This window comes from Mixophyes fleayi, chromosome 11 (genome assembly GCF_038048845.1).
Source record: "Mixophyes fleayi isolate aMixFle1 chromosome 11, aMixFle1.hap1, whole genome shotgun sequence".
Classification (NCBI taxonomy): Eukaryota; Metazoa; Chordata; class Amphibia; order Anura; family Limnodynastidae; genus Mixophyes; species Mixophyes fleayi.
The window spans coordinates 2,263,912-2,283,634 of record NC_134412.1 but is presented as its reverse complement, the minus strand read 5'-3'; the positions used below and the strand labels follow the sequence as shown (position 1 = coordinate 2,283,634).

The window sequence follows — 19,723 nt, the reverse complement described above, 5'->3', positions numbered from 1 at the left end:
CAGCCAGCCCCTGTTTACATCACCCCCCAAGACATCTTAGGGTATGTTTTGATATTGGGTGCAGTTACATTGATGACATTTATTTTCCCTGATGTAATATGTGGACTTAACAACATAGGGGGACAGGAGCAAACACACACACAGAGCAGAATAGGACAATGTGGGAATCTTAAGGTTGCAGAAATGGACTCACTTTGATGAGTAATGAATGAATCATTAGGCTGGGCTCATATCATATTGTGAAATACAGACAGATTGTATTTTGAAATGTGTAAGTACACAACGCACGGACACATATTATACATAGACTGACAGACAAGTAATTATACAATAAGCACAATCTGTATTTAAGGTGCTAATGGACAACGTCCACACAGGTAAGGAACAGAAATTTGCCTCCTCTATCCTCCCATGGATACCATTGTTTTGGATTGCTGAGTGTATCCCCTTTGCCCAGTGTCCAGCTGTTGGATTTAACACTGTATTATTAATTTGGAAGCATTTGTCTCTGTCGGAGGAAATAAGAGAAAGGCGGAGTGTCGTTGAGATGTTGGATGTGGTGTCCTCTTTTCTGGAGATGATTGGTGAATTTGGTCTCATGGTAATGGCGTTACCCGTCTCCAATAGTTAAGACAGCTCATCACTCCATGACAAGTGACAGGACTTACAAAACAAATGGCCTTTCAGCGGATAGCAGCCATTCTCCGTTGGCTCGAGGGACAAGAGCACCTGACATCTCTGCAACGTAAAATGGAGAAGTAATGAGAATAGAGGAATGTGGCTGCAGATGTAATAACTATGTACAATATCCATTCAATACAAACATGCTCAACCCAGCTGTAGTGCCCTCAACACATACAAATATGGCGGAAAAATAAAGATATACACTATGAGCCGTACTATATAGGGATTCCACTTATTCTGTGCCATGATATATTACTCGGTAATACCATAAACTGGTCCTGTAATTCACTAGGAACTAGAGGCATCAATGAGGTGTGAGGCATATGAGTGAATTGATAGGTTTAGACAATGGCTGCCTGCACTGTGATTGGGTGACAGGTACTTTGTAAATACGCTCTAACAGTCACATGACCAACAGGTGAACAGATCATGTACAGAAGTTGGTTCTTACGGCCATACGTTGCGATTATCTACTAAGCTTACCTCACAGCGATAGCAATTCTCATGGAAATTGCGTCCAATACATTCAATCTTATAGGAGTCTTGTCCGTTTTGGGGTATTATGGGTTCCTCACAAACACTGCATACAGGTGCGTATTTCCTGTAAAATATCATACAATATACATGTCAAGGCCTGTACCACTATACACGTCTCTGCCATGTATGTAATGTCCTGTACATCTGATGAAATCAGATGCGTGGTGAAGAAACGTGTTAAGTGCTCGGCATCCATGTGTTTCTGGGAATCTACAAAATGTGTTTTACTATTGGATTCCACGCACAGCGAGACTTTGATCTCAAGACATAATTTTGTAAAAAAATTTACACAATTAACTTTTATTAGACCACTACAATACCATATGGTACTGTGTAATGGCCAGCGCCACTGTATACTTCTCTGCAGTGGTCGAAGTGGAAATTTAGAAGTGGTGGTATGGAAAATATAAGTGACTAGAATTATACAATGAAAGACGTAGAGAAGTGGTGGTATGGCATGCATCCCCCAATCTGCTCCCCAGTCTGGATGTAACCCTGACAGTGCGTACCTGTAATAATCATCCGCGCAGTGAACGTCATTGTACTCGTCCACGGCAAAGCTCTCATCAGCGATCATCCGGTTACACACCACACACCTGAAGCATTCTGGGTGGTAACCGTCGCCCATGGCGCGTACAATGTGCTGCAGGATCATTGTGTGGCACTTGGCGCATTTCTCTAATGTGTCCTGCAAGGGAGAAAACATTATTATTATTACTAACTGATAAGTACTATGTGTACATTTAGACCCCCCCCCACGTTAATTTGAACCTATTTCTGGCCGTTCACCAGTCGTTGAGGTTTCATAAATCTCGTAGGTAAAAAAAAGAAAAGTTTGGTAAAGTAAATAGTGATAACGAGGGGGATCTAGATCTGGTGATTTTCCTGACATACTCATCACTATATCTAGCATAATTATTTTCTTAATTTTAGACTGATTTATTAGGGCCGGACTTTACGCCTCCATTATCTTATGTACATAGAATGAGCACACACCATTGAAAGTAATGGACAACAGAACCTCTATGGTGGATTATAGTCAAGGACGCAAACCAGAGAACGTCTCCAGGATTGCTGAATAGACAGTTATCCAACCTCCCAGTACCTAGAAACATAGACGTGTCCGGCAGATGAGACCTACACAGCTCTCAATTTAAAAACACATATATATATGACTCAAAAATAGGGACTCATTGTTTAGAGTTAGGTCCACCCTATTAGCAGAAGGGCCTTGACGGGGCAGGTGGCTTATCATGCATTTGTATGAGAATTCTGCATTTTTATTTACAATCAGAAACACAGCTCTTAATGGTTCATAGCAGTGTACTGGGGGATTGTTCTATTTGATCCATAACCTATGTTCATATTTAGGACATCCTTATGTTTATCCCAAATATGTCTTAATCTACTACTCGATTAGCTGCTATCATCTCTGTATAATATCAGCAATTCATTCCCTGGGAAAATGTGCAAAATATGAGATTATAGGAAAAATGTTCACCCAGCAAAACACCAAGGTCAGCAGTCTGTTCCTACAACATGTTCAGTGCTTCTATCTCATTATACTACATAACATACTCGGACTGTCAGACCCGGCTGATTATGTCACACTGAGATTACCACCCGAATCTCAGACCGGCCAATCAGCAGCAGCTCAGTATATTTGTAATGCTAGATGAACATGATGTGTTGTGCTGGATCAGATCCACCAATCTCTGCTCATAGTCTAGTGTGTCAACCATTGTTCAGAGTCTAGAAGAGAGTGTTCGTCGTTTATGGGAGAAAATTACCCAGGACCGCTGTTTACATAAATACTGCCTACACAAGGGCTTTAGCTGCGCTCTGCACACAAGCAACATGGCTGCCTCTGGTGCTGTATTTTTGGTGTGTTAAGAATAAATCAAAAGCGTTTCCCGAGATAAATGGGGTTGAAACAGATTTATGAATGACCACAACGCCTCTTTCCTCGGCCTCCGTTACTACGTATACCTTATAGCAGTGATCGCAGATCGGCTGCCCATCCTTCTGGTAGTACTGCTGCCCGGCTAGCAGCCGGTGACACTTTCGGCACGTGAAACAACTGGCGTGATACTGCTTCTTCATGGCTTCAATTGCGGCTGCGTTGGGGAGGATGGTTTTGTGACAAAATGCGCAGATCTCTGATGTAAGAAGCAGAGGATATCAGTATTAGTGATATTCACATACCAGGGACATGCTGCATTATATAATACAGGGATCTTATAGGAAATTCAGTATATTATAAGTGTAGGACTGGTACCCCAGGAGCATTCTCCTCCCAAGACCAAACTGGAAGGGACATGTGTAGGGACAACTGCTTGAGGGGTGTTAATAAACAGTAATATAAAAGTATCTATAGTAAGTAATTCTACACAGGTTGATCTCTATCCTCATGACACTGAGTTGCTGGGATTACTCTGCTCCTGGTACCAGTCAGTCATCCCTCCCCGTTGGTAATGTCTCCTGAAGGATTACTGTCACACTTTTACACAGAGAATATCACCGACTGGTATTAGCGCTACTAACCTGAGAGGCGCGGAGTCTAACACCCCACCGGTGTTCACCAGGGACCCCCGCAAGGAGGTTTGGGCTTGGCTGCGTGCGGTGTGCAGGTCGCGGTTCTCCCAGGAAGTCACCAGTGCAGCGAATAGGGTAGTCAGACAGGCCGAGTCGAAACCAAGGAAGCGAGGTACCACGGAGAGTAGGCAAAAGTAGTCAGGGACGGTCCAAAGGTCAATACCAGTGCGGGCAGCGAAGTACAAGGGAAATCCGGAAGAGAGGTCAAACAAGCCAAGGAGTCTATACACAGGAGTTCAGGAACAGGAATGCAAAGTAAATGCTGTAGCAGGGTAGAACCAATACTCTGGCACTAGACAGGTGTCAGAGGCTGCTTGAAGTACCCTAAGGTGCCTCCTGATTGGATTAGGGAGAATTAGGCGGTTTAGACATACTGGCTGCAGACAGGTGAGTAGAGATAGAGTTCTGCTGCTAGGCAACAGGACGTGGATTGCGGAGAGAAGGATGTCCATCTCCGGCGCCTGTGGAGAGCGCGGAGACGGCACCTGACAGTATCCTCCCCTTTCTTACGGGTGGTGCAGGAATCCCGCAGAAATCTTGCCAACAGACGTGGAGCATGAATATCCTCTTCATAGACCCAATATCTCTCCTCTGGGCCGTAGCCCTTCCAATGGATGAGAAATTGGCGTTTTCCTCTAGAGATACGAGATTGCAGAATGCGTTCTACCAGAAATTCTTCACCACGCATAGTCTTGACAGGAGGAGGTGGAGAGGTTTTGCTGGAGAATTAGTTGAGAATGAGTGGTTTAAGCAGAGATATATGGAAGGTATTATGAATCCACAGGGAAGCTGGTAGATGAAGTCTGTAGGTGACAGGGTTGATCACATGAGAGATGGAAAAGGGTCCAATATAGCGTGGAGCTAATTTCATAGTGGGAACCTTGAGTCTAAGGTTGCAGGTAGCTAACCAGACTTTGTCTCCTACCCGAAGTACAGGGAGATTCCTTCTATGCCGATCTGAAAAGTGTTTGTAACGGTCAGAAGCTTGTAGTAATCTGGAACGTACTTGGGACTAAATTTGAGAAAATTGTGTACCATATTCTGTGCAGCAGGTACCGAGGAATCCGAAAGATCAGAGAAGGTTGGGAGAATGGGATGTCTCCCATAGATGGTAAAGAAGGGAGAGTTACCCGTGGACTCGTGTTGGTGGTTATTATGGGTAAACTCTGCCCAGGGTAAAAGTTCACTCCAGGACGACTGTTGATCCGAACAGTAGCACCTCAGAAATGCCTCCAGGTCCTGATTGGTCCGTTCGGTCTGCCCATTAGTTTGCGGGTGGTACCCGAAGGAGAATTTTAGGCTGATCCCAAGCTGTTTGCAAAAGGATCTCCAGAATTGGGAGACAAATTGGACTCCACGATCAGAAAGGATGTCCCTCGGGCAGCCGTGAAGGCGAAAAATCTCTCAGATGAACAGGAGAGCCAGCTGGGAGGCAGAAGGTAATCCCTTGAGGGGAATGAAATGAGCTAATTTCAAAAAGCGGTCCACCACCACCCAGATGGTGTTAAAGCCATGACTGGCAGGAAGGTCTGTAATGAAATCCATGCTGATACTAAGCCATGGAAGGTCCGGAATGGGCAGGGGATGGAGAAGACCGGCAGGGGGTCTCCTCGGGATCTTGTGTTGGGCGCAGACCTCACAAGCGCGGATGAATTTCAGGACATCCGAGGGCAATGAGGGCCACCAATAAAGGCGAGATAGAAGAGCAACTGTCTTCTTAACCCCAGCATGACCAGCGAATTTGGCGTTATGCGCCCATCTTAGGAGTTTAATGCGTAGATGTTCCTGTACAAAAGAACGACCAGGAGGAGGAGTCTTGAAAGAGGAATTGGTCAAGGCTACAATTGTGGAAGGATTGAGGATAGGTTTGGCAACCATAGATGACGAGACATCGGAGAAGTCAAAAGATTGAGATAATGCGTCAGCACGCAAATTCTTGGTACCGGGCCGGAAAGTTAGTATCAGCTGGAATCTGTTAAAAAATAGCGACCAGCGGGCCTGTCGAGGGCCCCCTCCAACAGATAGCGCCATTCCTCCAGGGCGGTCTTGATGGCGAGAAGTTCCTTGTCCCCAATCTCGTAGTTGGCTTCACTGGCCGAAAATCTTTTGGAGAGAAAACCACAAGGAACAGGAAGGCCTACAGAATTCTTTTGGGACAGTACTGCTCCAATCCCAACAGAGGATGTGTCCACCTCTAGGAAAAACGGTTTATTTTGATCGGGTTGAGATAAGACGGGAGCAGACAAGAAGGCCTCCTTAATGGCTAGAAATGCTCGTACAGCCTCTGGGGGCCAAGACTTGGATTGGCTGCCCCTCCGAGTGAGGAGAGTAATAGGAGAGATTAACGTAGAAAACCCTTTAATGAATTGGCGATAATAATTAGTAAAGCCAATAAAACGCTGGGTAGCCTTGAGACTGGAAGGTTGAGGCCAATTATGAATAGCCTCCAATTTGCTTGGATCCATCTGAAGGCCGGAGCCTGATACAATATATCCTAGGAAGGGTACTTAAGAGCAATTGAAGAGACATTTCTCGAGTTTGCAGAATAGGAGATTAGCACGTAAACGAGAAAACACCTCTTTGACATGCATGAGATGAGTAGACAGGTCTTGGGAAAAGATTAGGATATCATCCAAATAAATACCCACTGGTTGGTAGAGCAAATCCCTAAATATTTCATTCACAAAGTCCTGAAAGACCGCTGGGGCGTTACAGAGCCCAAACGGCATCACCAGGTATTCATAGTGGCCGTCTCTGGTATTAAATGTGGTTTTCCACTCGTCTCCTCTGCGAATTCTGATTAGGTTGTAGGCTCCCCTGAGGTCCAACTTAGTAAAGATTTGTGCCCCTCGAATACGGTCAAAGAGCTCAGACATTAAAGGAAGTGGGTAACGATTTTTAATCGTGATGGCATTTAGTCTGCTGTAATCAATGCACGGTCTGAGAGAGCCGTCCTTCTTCTTTACAAAAAAGAAGCCTGCCCCTGCTGGAGAAGATGATTTCCTAATGAATCCCCTCCTGAGGTTCTCAGTAACATACTCCGACATAGCCTGTGTCTCGGGCAAAGACAACGGATATACCCTGCCTCTAGGAATGTTCTTTCCAGGGGTGAGGTCGATGGGGCAATCCCAAGGCCGATGAGGAGGAAGGATTTCGGAAGCGGTTTTAGAGAACACATCAGCGAACTCAGAGTAGACTTCAGGAAGGCCCACCAGGGAAGAAGTACAGAGACAGGCCAGCTTGGGTTTTGATGGGAAAACGGATCTCAGACATCTTTTATTGCAGGATGAACCCCAAAGGATAACTTGAGCTCGCTGCCAGTCGAATTGTGGAGAATGGAGCTTCAGGCATGGTAGCCCCAGGATGATAGGATTAAACGATTGGGGGTAGCACAAGGAAACTTATACTCTCGGAGTGAAGTGCTCCTATCTCCATCCGGAGTGGGGAAGTAGAGAGAGAGATTGAGCCATTGGAGACTCTATTTCCATCCACAGCAGTGAGCATCAAATATTGAGCGAAAAGGATAGTATCCAGACAGAGTTCGGTCACAAGTTTGGAGGAGATGAAATTCCCTGAGGACCCCGAGTCCACAAAGGCCCAGGTAGTAAATGGTCCATTAGGGAAAACCAAGGTGACTGGCATCAAAAACTCTGACTCCTTCCGAAGGTAGGGAGAAAGGGACTGGGGTCCTAGGTTGACCTCCCTATTATCACCTAGGAGGTGGCGTTTCACGGCCTCTTGGGACAAACGGATAGAAGATGTCCTGGTTCACCGCAATACAAACAGAGGCGGTTTTTTATACGTCTCTCATGTTCCTCTGGGGACAGACGAGAACGGCCGATCTGCATAGGTTCTTCTGCAGGTGTAGTAGGAGGAATAAAGTTGGTTGCTAGACGAGGAGATGGCCGGCGAGTGCGGTCCCGTTCGAGAGCACGTTCCCTGTTGCGGATGTCCACCTTAATACACAGGGATATGAGGTCATCCAGATTGGAAGGAAGATCACGAGAAGCTAAATCATCCTTGATACGCTCATTAAGACCTTGCCAGAAGGTAGCGATGAGAGCTTCATCGTTCCATCGGAGTTCGGCTGCAAGGATCCGAAATTGCACCGCATATTGTCCAGCTGTAAGAGAGCCTTGGCGTAATCCTAGGAGACCGGAGGCGGCCGAAGAGATTCTTCCGGGTTCATCAAATACCTTGCGGAATATTTCAATGAAGACCACAGAATCTTGCAGTATAGGGTCATCCCGTTCCCAGAGAGTGGAAGCCCAGGCCAATGCTTGGCTTGAGAGGAGCAAAATCAAATAGGCCACTTTAGCTCTTTCTGACGAGAAATTCTCCGGAGCCAATTCGAATTGAATAGAGCACTGGTTGAGGAAGCCACGGCATTTCAGCGGATCGCCATCGTATTTCTCGGGAGGAGGAAGACGGAGGCCTCTGACGGTAGCACCCCTAGCAGGGACGGTAGGATCTGATGCAGCAGAGGATGTGGCGGCCGAAGGAGTGGTAGGTGGCGATGCTTGTAAGGAGTCCAGACGGGAGATGACTCCCTGAATGCATTGCAATAATTGTGTCTGGTTGGATTCTTGTCGTTCCACTCTCTGACCCAGGTGAAGTAATAAGTCCGCTCATGGCCAGAGTATTCTGTCACACGTTTACATAGAGAATATCACCGACTGGTATTAGCGCTACTAACCTGAGAGACGCAGAGTCTAACACACCACCGGTGTTCACCAGGGATCCCCGCAAGGAGGTTTGGGCTTGGCTGCCTGCGATGTGCAGGTCGCAGTTCTCCCAGGAAGTCACCAGTGCAGCGAATAGGGTAGTCAGACAGGCCGAATCGAAACCAAGGAAGCGAGGTACCACGGAGAGTAGGCAAAAGTAGTCAGGGACGGTCCAAAGGTCAAAACCAGTGCGGGCAGCGAAGTACAAAGGAAATCCGGAAGAAAGGTCAAACAAGCCAAGAAGTCTATACACAGGAGTTCAGGAACAGGAATGCCAACTAAATGCTGTAGCAGGGTAGAACCAATACTCTGGCACTAGACAGGTGTCAGAGGCTGCTTTAAGTACTCTAAGGTGCCTCCTGATTGGGTTAGGGAGATTTAGGCGGTTTAGACATGCTGGCTGCAGACAGGTGAGTAGAGAGAGAGTTCTGCTGCTAGACAACAGGACGTGGATTGCGGAGAGAAGGTGCCCATCTCCGGCGCCTGTGGAGAGCGCGGAGACGGCACCTGACAATTACCTTTTGGGCAGTTGAGCTTCCCCAATAGTTGGACCATGAGTGGGGGGTTTAAAGTCACTTCCCTGGACCAAGGCAGGAGATGAATATTTAGGATAGGGAGTGAGGATCCTTCAGAAACAGGACAGCTGGATGTCCCCCTGTACTCTGTGGAAGTAGACTAGACCACAGATAACCTCCAGATTGCCCAGACACCGGAGCTTCCATTTATGGGGCACACCCGAGCTGCCTTTTAAGGGATTCCCTGTGAAGGAGCGAAACCACTCCTCTCCCCCGCACCTCAGGTGTGGTGGGTGCGTCCATGACCCCGATAACATCACCCACATCTGATGATGTCATCACACACACACGATTTCAAGGCATGCTGGGCATACATTTAAAAGTAAGAGCAGCACTTCCCTCTCTCTCTCTCTCTCCACAAACTCAGTAAAGAAGCCGGATCTCTTCCCCGCCCACCCCCCACCTTCTCCCCTACACACAAAGAGCTAGGAAGGCCAGTAACCAGGAAAAAATCTGGTTAATTAAGAAAAGCAGAAACTAGGGACACAGCAGTAACTAGACAGTAGGAAAATAGACTCTAGAGGGTAAATGTATCAAATAGTGATTTTTGAAAATCGCCGATATCCGGCAACTTTCCATGGTAACTGTAAAGCGGCAAGTTTTGCCTTTAAAGCCATTGCCGCTTTAAATTTACCATTTATCCCTAGGAAGGGAACAATAGGCTAGGGAAAGAGAACCTAGGAGAAGCAGATCAGAGTTAGCTAAGAGGAAAGTTAACTCAAAAATATATTATACACAGAGGGCCTGAGTCATAAACCGCATGTAAATCAGCTCTCCGTACTCCCGATGTCAACAAGGAACGGATCTAAAGATAGGTTTAGTCTGCTCTATTTATTGTATATTGCCTATGTTAATCTGAGATGGACTTGGACGTGGCAGCGTTCTGTTGCGTATGGTCCGGTTCCGAGCATGAGCAAGGTGATTTTTTGCAAACGATACACAAAAAAAACAGCAGATACCCCATTTATCTCGGGAAACGCTTTTGATTTATTCTTAACACAGCAAAAATACAGCAGATACGTTCCTTAATGACTCAGGCCCAGAGAGGTAAAGCACACATATAAAAAATATAGACTAGTGAAGTAGATGCATATTATATATGTTATATATACGTTATGCTGTCAAAGACAGCCGCCCTGTTGTAGACACGACACTACTTCTTGCATCGTTTGATGAGGAGGAAGTCACATGATCACATGATTGTTACCGACAACGCCGGATGCCGTACCTGAACTCTCCGGCTTTGCGTTGTAACCGTTCAGACTCTGCTTTGCTGGCATCGGATCCTCTCTCTTGTGATGGTTACTGTGCAGAGACGGCGGTTTGACTGGACTGGGCGAGGGCTGCATCACGGGTTTCTACATACAAGGAAAGGAGGATTCTTGGTAAAAGTGAGCTGTATATGACCCAGCGCCAAGCATACTGATGTCAGGACGCCATCTTGTGGGCGGTTCACAGAGGAATATTGTGTCGCTGGATCACTTGCCTGGAGAGAAGGTGAATAAGCCAATTCCAATTTCTCTAACTCCAAACTTAAAGTGTCTGGGAGAGGAGCGGGGGAGGGGTCTAGAGAGATCCGCTTCGGAGACGGAGGCAGCAGAACTGGGAGTGGAGGCGGGAGGTCCGGGCTGAGGAAATCTTCTGAAGTGGGAATATCATCCAGGAACGTGTGAGGGAAGGATGGGAGATCTGGAGAGAAAAGAGATCACCAATCACCGCCGTGGTCATATCGGATAGAACACTGCATATCGGTTCATTTAAGACATGGTTAATGGATTCTATATACTGACAGCTGTTATGTGGGGGGGGGGGGGGGCGGCAGAGATAGCTGTGTACATTATACAGAGAGATAGCTGTGTATATTATACAGAGAGATAGCTGTGTACATTATAGTGAGAGGTCCCTGTGTACATTATACAGAGAGATAGCTGTGTAAGTTACAGAAAAAGAGAGATCCCTGTGTATATTATAGGGAGAGGTCCCTGTGTACATTCTTGGAATGAGAGATAATGAAGTGATTTGCTGATTATGGTCTCACCCCAGGCTCTGAGTGACCCCCTCCTCATCATAAGACAGTGACCACTGGGGCAGAGCTGGGAGTGGTTGGGGGAATTCCAGGAATTACAATGAGAAGCAGATATAATAATGGTATCCAGGTTCTGAGGAATGCAGCCCTCCCAGGAAACAATGGGGAGTGATAGGATTATGTCCTAATGTCTTTATCTCTCCTCACACTGATAACATCTGACTGACCTGGAGAGAGGAGCGGTCTCAAACAGGACAATACTGGATATATGGGGAGGAAGGGGGGGCGCTTCCACACAATTTTTACTTATATTGGCTGCTCCCACATAGCATCAACATTTTCACCTAGTATTTTGTGGTGTCGCATCTCTGCTCTGTTTTCTTTGCCATCTGGGCAGAAGGTAACACTACTGCTTGTGACCTATCAGTATGCCCAGTGATGCCCATCAGTGCCAGCCAGGTGCTAAGCTTTGTATGAGCCCTCTCTTTGAGCAGGTACAACATGGGGTGGCTTATATGTCATCATATACCTGTCGTCCAGTCTTTATCTCCATTTTTGAGGTCAGGAAGGCCCGACCAGGAGTCCTCAGGTGCAGGTCTGAGGTCAGGCCCCCGCGGTTCTGACCGCCTTGGTACGGATTCTGAACTTTGGATGTGCGTTTGCTTCTTCTGTGAAAGCTCTGCCCTCCAGGGAGGAGCCAACGTGATCTGAACCGATGATACCATCCGCTTACCAGACATCTCCTGCTGGGGGAAGATGGGAAACCTATCAACATCTAAAATACAGAAAGAGCGGATACAGCATGACCTCCGATACGGCCTGACCTCCCATACGGCCTGACCTCCGATACGGCCTGACCCCCGATACGGCCTGACCTCCCATACGGCCTGACCTCCCATACGGCCTGACCCCCAATACGGACTGACCCCCGATACGGCCTGACCCCCGATACGGCCTGACCCCCGATACGGCCTGACCTCTATTCACAATGACCTCAGATAAAGCCTGACCTCTAATCATTTTACAGCCTGACCTCGGACACAGGATGACTTCTAATCATTTTATAAGAATGGCAACAAAATTATTCAAGAAGCAGAAATGATTATGCATTGGACACAGAGTTTGTGTGAGGAAACTTCTAGGGGGGTGATCGATCTGCTGTATGAGAGTCCCCCGTGACTTTTGAGGTTTGAAGTCTCATTAATTGGAGTTTAGACTGGAAAAAAGGCTCTTTCATCCAGACAGTAGTCGTAGAGATATAGAAAGGCATGCCAGAGAGGTTAGACATGGGTATTCTGCAATATAACATAAATAAAATTAGAAGAATAATAACATGCAGACAATGTAAATGATATTTGGAATGTTGATTAAGAATTGAATTAAGCTGTTAATTTGAATCCCCAAAAAAATCTGTTTGGTTTAAGGCAAAAAAACGGTATAAGGGTAAATGGTCGAATTTGATGGAATTTGCTCTTTATTGGTGGGATGATTAAAGAGTGATGTGTGCCAGTCTGAGAGTGCCCGCACACCATACACTGGTGATACGGCAGGGCAGTCACACCTCCGTCCTCCCATCCTCTCTCACTTACTCTTTAGATTGTAAGCTCTTTGTGACCAGGATCTGCTTTGTTTCCTGTTGTAGTTACATATATATCCGATAAGATTTTACAGTCACAGAATATGTTGCTTCTGCAGTAATACACAATTATATCCTATACATCCCCACTTGCAGAGCAGATACAGAAGGTCTGGTCCCGCTGGCAGATGCCCTTTGCACCCAGTTATGTGAGTGTTGTGTCATCACACAGCTGCGTTGGGTGTGACTGGGTGTGTGTGTTTGCTGTAGGTGTTGTTACTAGTTACAAAGTGCACAGACTTTGCCTTATGAGTCTTATATGAAGATACAGATCTGCAGGGCCCTGGGTATTTAACGACAATATGACTATTTCCAGACAGGAGAAAAGACATAGTGACTCTCGGACTGACAAAGGGAATTACCCAAATTCCAGGACTGGTTACTGATTGTCGTTGAGATGCTGAACGATTGTCCAGAGTCCAAAGTATATTTTTCTAGATTCCCTGGAAATGTGACTGATGTACACCACAAAATGCACTGATTTTGTAGCAGCTCATCTGCATGGTCCCGCCCACCACATTACAAGGTCTGCGCCTACCCACCGCTATTGGAAGACCCATCCGCAACGTAGGAGAGCCCCTAAGTGATGTGCAGGAAAATTCTATATAAATAAATGATGATGATGATGATGATGATGAAAAGTGTGAACATCACATCAAAGTCCAACCTCCTAACATCTTGGTACCACCACTTTCATTACATTAAACGTTTCCTTCACCCAACTGCTTTCATACCCTATGTCAACTTCTCCTGCTCTACAGGTGCCGCCATCTTGCTGCGTAATCCCGCAGATCACGGCACTCGGCGAGACAACTGAGCAGCGGACGGTAAACTAGAGGATACCTCTCGGCATCATTTGGTTAAACTAGAGATCCCTGAAGACCTGAGACCCGGCCCACATTAAATTAAACCCCTTGTGGTGTCTGACTCCCCCCAATTGGCCTTATCACCATTTCTTTATATAGCGCCACCAATTCCACAGCGCTGTAACGAAAACTCACATCAGTCCCTGCCCCATTGGAGCTTACACTCTAAATTCCCTAACACACACAGACAGGCAGACTGGGGTTAATTTTGTCAGCAGCTAATTAACATCCACAAATGTTTATGGAGTGTGGGAGGAAACCAGAGCACCTGGCACGGGGAGAACATACAAACTCCTCACAGATAAGGCCGTGGTCAGCAATCAAACCCATGACCCAGCGCTGTGAGACAGAAGTACTAACCAATTATATCAAATATGCGATACGGGCGCACTATATTATTATATCTGTATGGTGACTACTGAAGCGAGACCCACGCTCCAGGTGGAGAGGTAGAGATGGGCCCTCTGAATCTGACTCCTCAGTCACACACGTAGTTGGGGGATAGGGGTCTGTGTCCTCGGTGTTGGGATTGTGTATTTGGCACATATGGGAGAGAGATTTGGTGCAACAAATCATAAACTCTGGGAGATTATAACCCTTCATCTTGCTGTATCCTGTATGCACCACAAAGAGCGGCAGGGAAATTACTGCTCTCATAGATATAAACAGTCATCAAAGTGTCAGGAAGGAAACTAATTACAGCTTAGTTTTCTCCTACCGGCCGCATGTAATTATCTGGCCAGAGGCTGGAACCAGAATTATATCCAAAGAAGAAATATACAAATCACTCACATCATTAGGTATAATTCCCCAGATAACCTATATATTATTATACAGTACTAAACATACTATATATTACTATACTGTACCACATATCCTATATATCAGTTTACTGTACTACATATCCTACATATATATTTATAAGTGTATATATCATATCTCATGTACTATGTATCCTATATATCACTATACTGCACTACATATTCTATATATCCCTATACTGTACTGCGTATCCTACTTATACATTTATAAGTGTATATATCATATCTCATGTACTATGTATCCTATATATTACATATTGTCTTACCTCTCTGTCTGTATGTATTACCCAGTATTGTCTTATTACTGGTTGTTCCCATTTGTAAAGCGCTACGGAATTTGCTGGCGCTATATAAATAAATGTTGATGATGATGATGATATTGTACTATGTATCCTATATATCACTATACTGCACTGCTTATCCTACGTATACATTTATAAGTGTATACGATTATATATCATGTACTATTTATACCCTAACACATACTCATCATCATCATCATTTATTTATTTACTCCACTCTTATCCCTATATTCCCAGTGTAACCAGTATATAACCCTTATCGCCCACATTGTACTAGCACAATGTAATCTCCATTACCTGCACATACAGCCTGTATCACCTCCATACAGTATACAGCCAGAGTACAGTATATATTACCATATACACATTTACCTGTATATACAGCCTGTATCACCTCCATACAGTATACAGCCATAGTACAGTATATATTACTATATATGACATTTACCTGTATATACAGCCTGTATCACCTCCATACAGTATACAGCCATAGTACAGTATATATTACTATATATACATTTACCTGTATATACAGCCTGTATCACCTCCATACAGTATACAGCCATAGTACAGTATATATTACTATATATACATTTACCTGTATATACAGCCTGCATCACCTCCATACAGTATACAGCCATAGTACAGTATATATTACTATATATACATTTACCTGTATATACAGCCTGCATCACCTCCATACAGTATACAGCCATAGTACAGTATATATTACTATATACACATTTACCTGTATATACAGCCTGTATCACCTCCATACAGTATACAGCCATAGTACAGTATATATTACTATATATACATTTACCTGTATATACAGCCAGTATCACCACCTCCATACAGTATACAGCCAGAGTACAGTATATATTACCATATACACATTTACCTGTATATACAGCCTGTATCACCTCCATACAGTATACAGCCATAGTACAGTATATATTACTATATATACACATTTACCTGCTCATACAGTCTGTATCACCTCCATACAGTATACAGCCAGAGTACAGTATATATTACTATACATACACATTTACCTGCTCATACAGCCTGTATCACCTCCATACAGTATACAGCCATAGTACAGTATATATTACTATATACACATTTACCTGCTCATACAGCCCTGTATCACCTCCATACAGTATACAGCCATAGTACAGTATATATTACTATATACACATTTACCTGTATATACAGCCTGCATCACCTCCATACAGTATACAGCCATAGTACAGTATATATTACTATATATACATTTACCTGTATATACAGTCTGTATCACCTCCATACAGTATACAGCCATAGTACAGTATATATTACTATATATACATTTACCTGTATATACAGTCTGTATCACCTCCATACAGTATACAGCCATAGTACAGTATCTATTACTATATATACATTTACCTGCTCATACAGCCTGTATCACCTCCATACAGTATACAGCCAGAGTACAGTATATATTACTATATACACATTTACCTGTATATACAGCCTGCATCACCTCCATACAGTATAAAGCCACAGTACAGTATATATTACTATATACACATTTACCTGTATATACAGTCTGTATCACCTCCATACAGTATACAGCCATAGTACAGTATATATTACCATATACACATTTACCTGCTCATACAGCCTGTATCACCTCCATACAGTATACAGCCATAGTACAGTATATATTACTATATATACATTTACCTGCTCATACAGCCTGTATTACCTCCATACAGTTTACAGCCATAGTACAGTATATATTACTATATACACATTTACCTGTATATACAGCCTGCATCACCTCCATACAGTATACAGCCATAGTACAGTATATATTACTATATATACACATTTACCTGCTCATACAGCCTGCATCACCTCCATACAGTATACAGCCATAGTACAGTATATATTACTATATACACATTTACCTGTATATACAGTCTGTATCACCTCCATACAGTATACAGCCATAGTACAGTATCTATTACTATATATACATTTACCTGTATATACAGCCTGTATCACCTCCATACAGTATACAGCCATGCAGAGTACAGTATATATTAATATATATACACATTTACCTGTATATACAGCCTGTATCACCTCCATACAGTATACAGCCATGCAGAGTACAGTATATATTACTATATATACATTTACCTCTGTCTGGGAATTAGGGACCCAGCAGGGGGTCTCTGGCTGGAATGTGTAGGGTACAGCCCAGCCCAGACCCCCTGCAAACAGCCAGTTATACAGTCTGGACATTGCCATGTACGTGTCTACAGAGGAACAATCTAATTCCTATAACACAGAGGCAGGACATGCTGAGATTTGTAGTTCCCCCACACAGGTTCCCTAACTCCGTATAAACATAGATCCTCAGTGTTACAGTATAACTACGATACTGCCTACGCTACAAAGTAACCAGAGATTCCAATATGTCCCATGATCCATTCACAGCGCTGCAGCAAACGGCCAGCTAGCCCCAAGAGCTGACAATTTATTTTATCCATGTGCACAGAGCAATGTTCCCCCAAGGTCACAGATCTCACGGCCGTCCAGCCCGGTGAATGGAGAGACCTTACCTGTGTAATCCTCAGTGTATTGGGGTGGGTGGGTGTGTTTGTTCCCCTCTCCTCAGAACAATAGACGTCCTGTGTCTGTGTTTCAGCCCTGCTGTGCATTCTGCAGGGGTCAGTGATCGGGGCAGAGCCTCCTAGTGACGTCACCCCCAGCCCCTCCCTTCTGCCCCCCCTGTCCTGCCCCCAGCCCTCTCCTTACCATAAAAGGTGGTTCCCTGAGCAATGAGTATGGAGAAATCATTTACCTGCTTTGTACACAGCATTGTAATAGTGTATTGTGTGTCTGGATGAATGCCCCCTCCACCTCCTATATGCCCCCTGTACCTCCTATATGCCCCCTCCACCTCCTATATGTCCCCCTCCACCTCCTGTATGCCCCCTCTACCTCCTGTATGCCCCCTCTACCTCCTGTATGCCCCCTGTACCTCCTATATGCCCCCCTCCACCTCCTGTATGCCCCCTGTACCTCCTATATGCCCCCTCCACCTCCTATATGCCCCCTGTACCTCCTATATGCCCCCTCCACCTCCTATATGCCCCCTCCACCTCCTACCCTCTACATCCTATATGCCCCCTCTCATTGTCACTCTTTCTTATGTGTTTACAATATTATTATAATAATATCAATAATGTGATGAGTATCACCTTTTCATTATTTATTTAGTTTGCATTGTAGACAATATTATAAAAATGCAATATATAGATAAATCACAATGATTAGTAATAAATAATAATAATAGTAATAATATTAGCAATAGCAGTAGTAGGCATAATAATACAAATACATGACATTAAAAATACGACTAATGCTGCTGCTAATAGTGGCACTAGTAATAATACAAAATATAACAATAATACAAATTATTTGTATTAATAACACTACAGACAGTAGCAGTAGTAGTAAATGTATGTATTTGTGAACAAAAAAAATACTAATATTATGTTTGGTGATAAGAGAATTTTTCCATAATCAGCCCATGCCAGTATAGATGTGCGCTCACAGCTTGTCTACTTACTATAGGGGAACAATCAGCCCTATCGCCTTATATTACTAAACAGACCCCTAATCTGATACATCAGCTGATCTATGAGTCTGTGGATAAATATACAAGTTCCTACAGGGGTTTCTGTACAGTTGCAGGTTTATTTAGTGCTTATAACTAAAGGTAATAGAATGCACTAGACTTATTATGAAGTGACGGACGTTTTTCATGTACTCGGTGCAGTGTAGGTGATGGTAGTGAATAATTTGGTGATTTTTGTTTTTCAGCCAATGCTTTCTGGATTTGTGTGTTTATTGTAAGTCAGACACTGTACATGATTATGTATCAGACCGCAAAGGGACGATATGGAAAAAAATAGGGTCAGGGGAAGTTTGAGAATAGATAATATTATAGATAATAGAGCAGTTTGCTATAGATTGACAATGTTTCAGTCACTTCTTTCTTGCTCTTGCGTATATTGTAGGTGTATAAATTTGGGGTGTTTGTAAAGCCGACCTTACTGTAAACAGTGCAAGTTGTCTCCTGCAAGAGATGAAGTTTCCTGTATGAATCTACAGGATGTCAGCTCCAAAATGACTCAACTCAGCAATGTGCCTGAGCCTGAGTCAGCTCCTCTTTTCCCACGCTGCATTCCAGTGTCCTGGGAACAGCCTGCGGACATCGCTCTGCCAACTACAGCCTGATGCAGCACTTTCCCTGCCAGGGATCCTCTCACAGCAGCAGCTTCAGCCTTACTGGGAGGTTACTTCCATCGTCATCTTCGGGAGACCTCACCATCATCACCGGGAGACCTCACCATCATCACCGGGAGACCTCACCATCATCACCGGGAGACCTCTCCATCATCACCGGGAGACCTCACCATCATCACCGGGAGACCTCACCATCATCACTGGGAGACCTCACCGTCATTACCCGGAGATCTCATTGTCATAACCAGGAGATCTCACCATCATCATCGGGAGACCTCACGATCATTACCGGGAGATCCCATCATCATCACTGGGAGATCTCACGATCATTACCAGGAGATCTCATCTTCATAACCAGGAAATCTCACAATCATCGCCGGGAGACCTCACCATCATCACCGGGAGACCTCACCATCATCACCGGGAGACTTCACCATCATCACCAGGAGACCTCTCCATCATCACCTGGAGACCTCACCATCATCACCGGGAGACCTCACCATCATCACCGGGAGACCTCACCATCATTACCGGGAGACCTCACCATCATTACCTGGAAATCTCACCATCATTACCTGGAAATCTCATTGTCATAACCAGGACATCTCACCATCATCACCGGGAGACCTCACGATCATTACCGGGA

The 19,723-nt window shown here is 44.6% G+C and overlaps 1 protein-coding gene across 3 annotated transcripts; it reads right to left on the bottom strand.

Moving 5' to 3' along the window:
- Positions 1-235: 235 nt before the first annotated feature.
- On the bottom strand, positions 236-17,516 carry FBLIM1 (filamin binding LIM protein 1). 3 transcript variants are annotated; one of them, XM_075190978.1, is made up of 8 exons: positions 17,385-17,516; positions 11,671-11,887; positions 10,602-10,804; positions 10,344-10,473; positions 3,211-3,380; positions 1,731-1,909; positions 1,168-1,285; positions 236-738 (listed from the first exon to the last, which is right to left on the bottom strand). In XM_075190978.1, the coding sequence occupies exons 1-8, from the start codon at positions 17,481-17,483 to the stop codon at positions 628-630; spliced, it is 1,227 nt and encodes a 408-aa protein (XP_075047079.1). In that variant the 5' UTR covers positions 17,484-17,516; the 3' UTR covers positions 236-627. The 3 variants fall into 3 exon arrangements, with proteins under 3 accessions (XP_075047079.1, XP_075047080.1, XP_075047081.1); XM_075190979.1 differs by having other exon boundaries at positions 11,671-11,884; XM_075190980.1 differs by lacking the exon at positions 17,385-17,516 and adding an exon at positions 13,140-13,276.
- Positions 17,517-19,723: the final 2,207 nt, after the last annotated feature.

Excerpts from the sequence above, each read along its gene's own strand:
- FBLIM1 (XM_075190978.1), bottom strand. The coding sequence starts at position 17,483 with ATGCACAGCAGGGCTGAAACACAGACACAGGACGTCTATTGTTCTGAG. Across the intron at positions 11,888-17,384 it reads ATACACTGAGGATTACACAG|CAGGAGATGTCTGGTAAGCG; the intron begins GTAAGGTCTCTC and ends ATCTTCCCCCAG. Across the intron at positions 1,910-3,210 it reads TCTGCGATCACTGCTATAAG|GACACATTAGAGAAATGCGC; the intron begins GTATACGTAGTA and ends TCTCCCTTGCAG.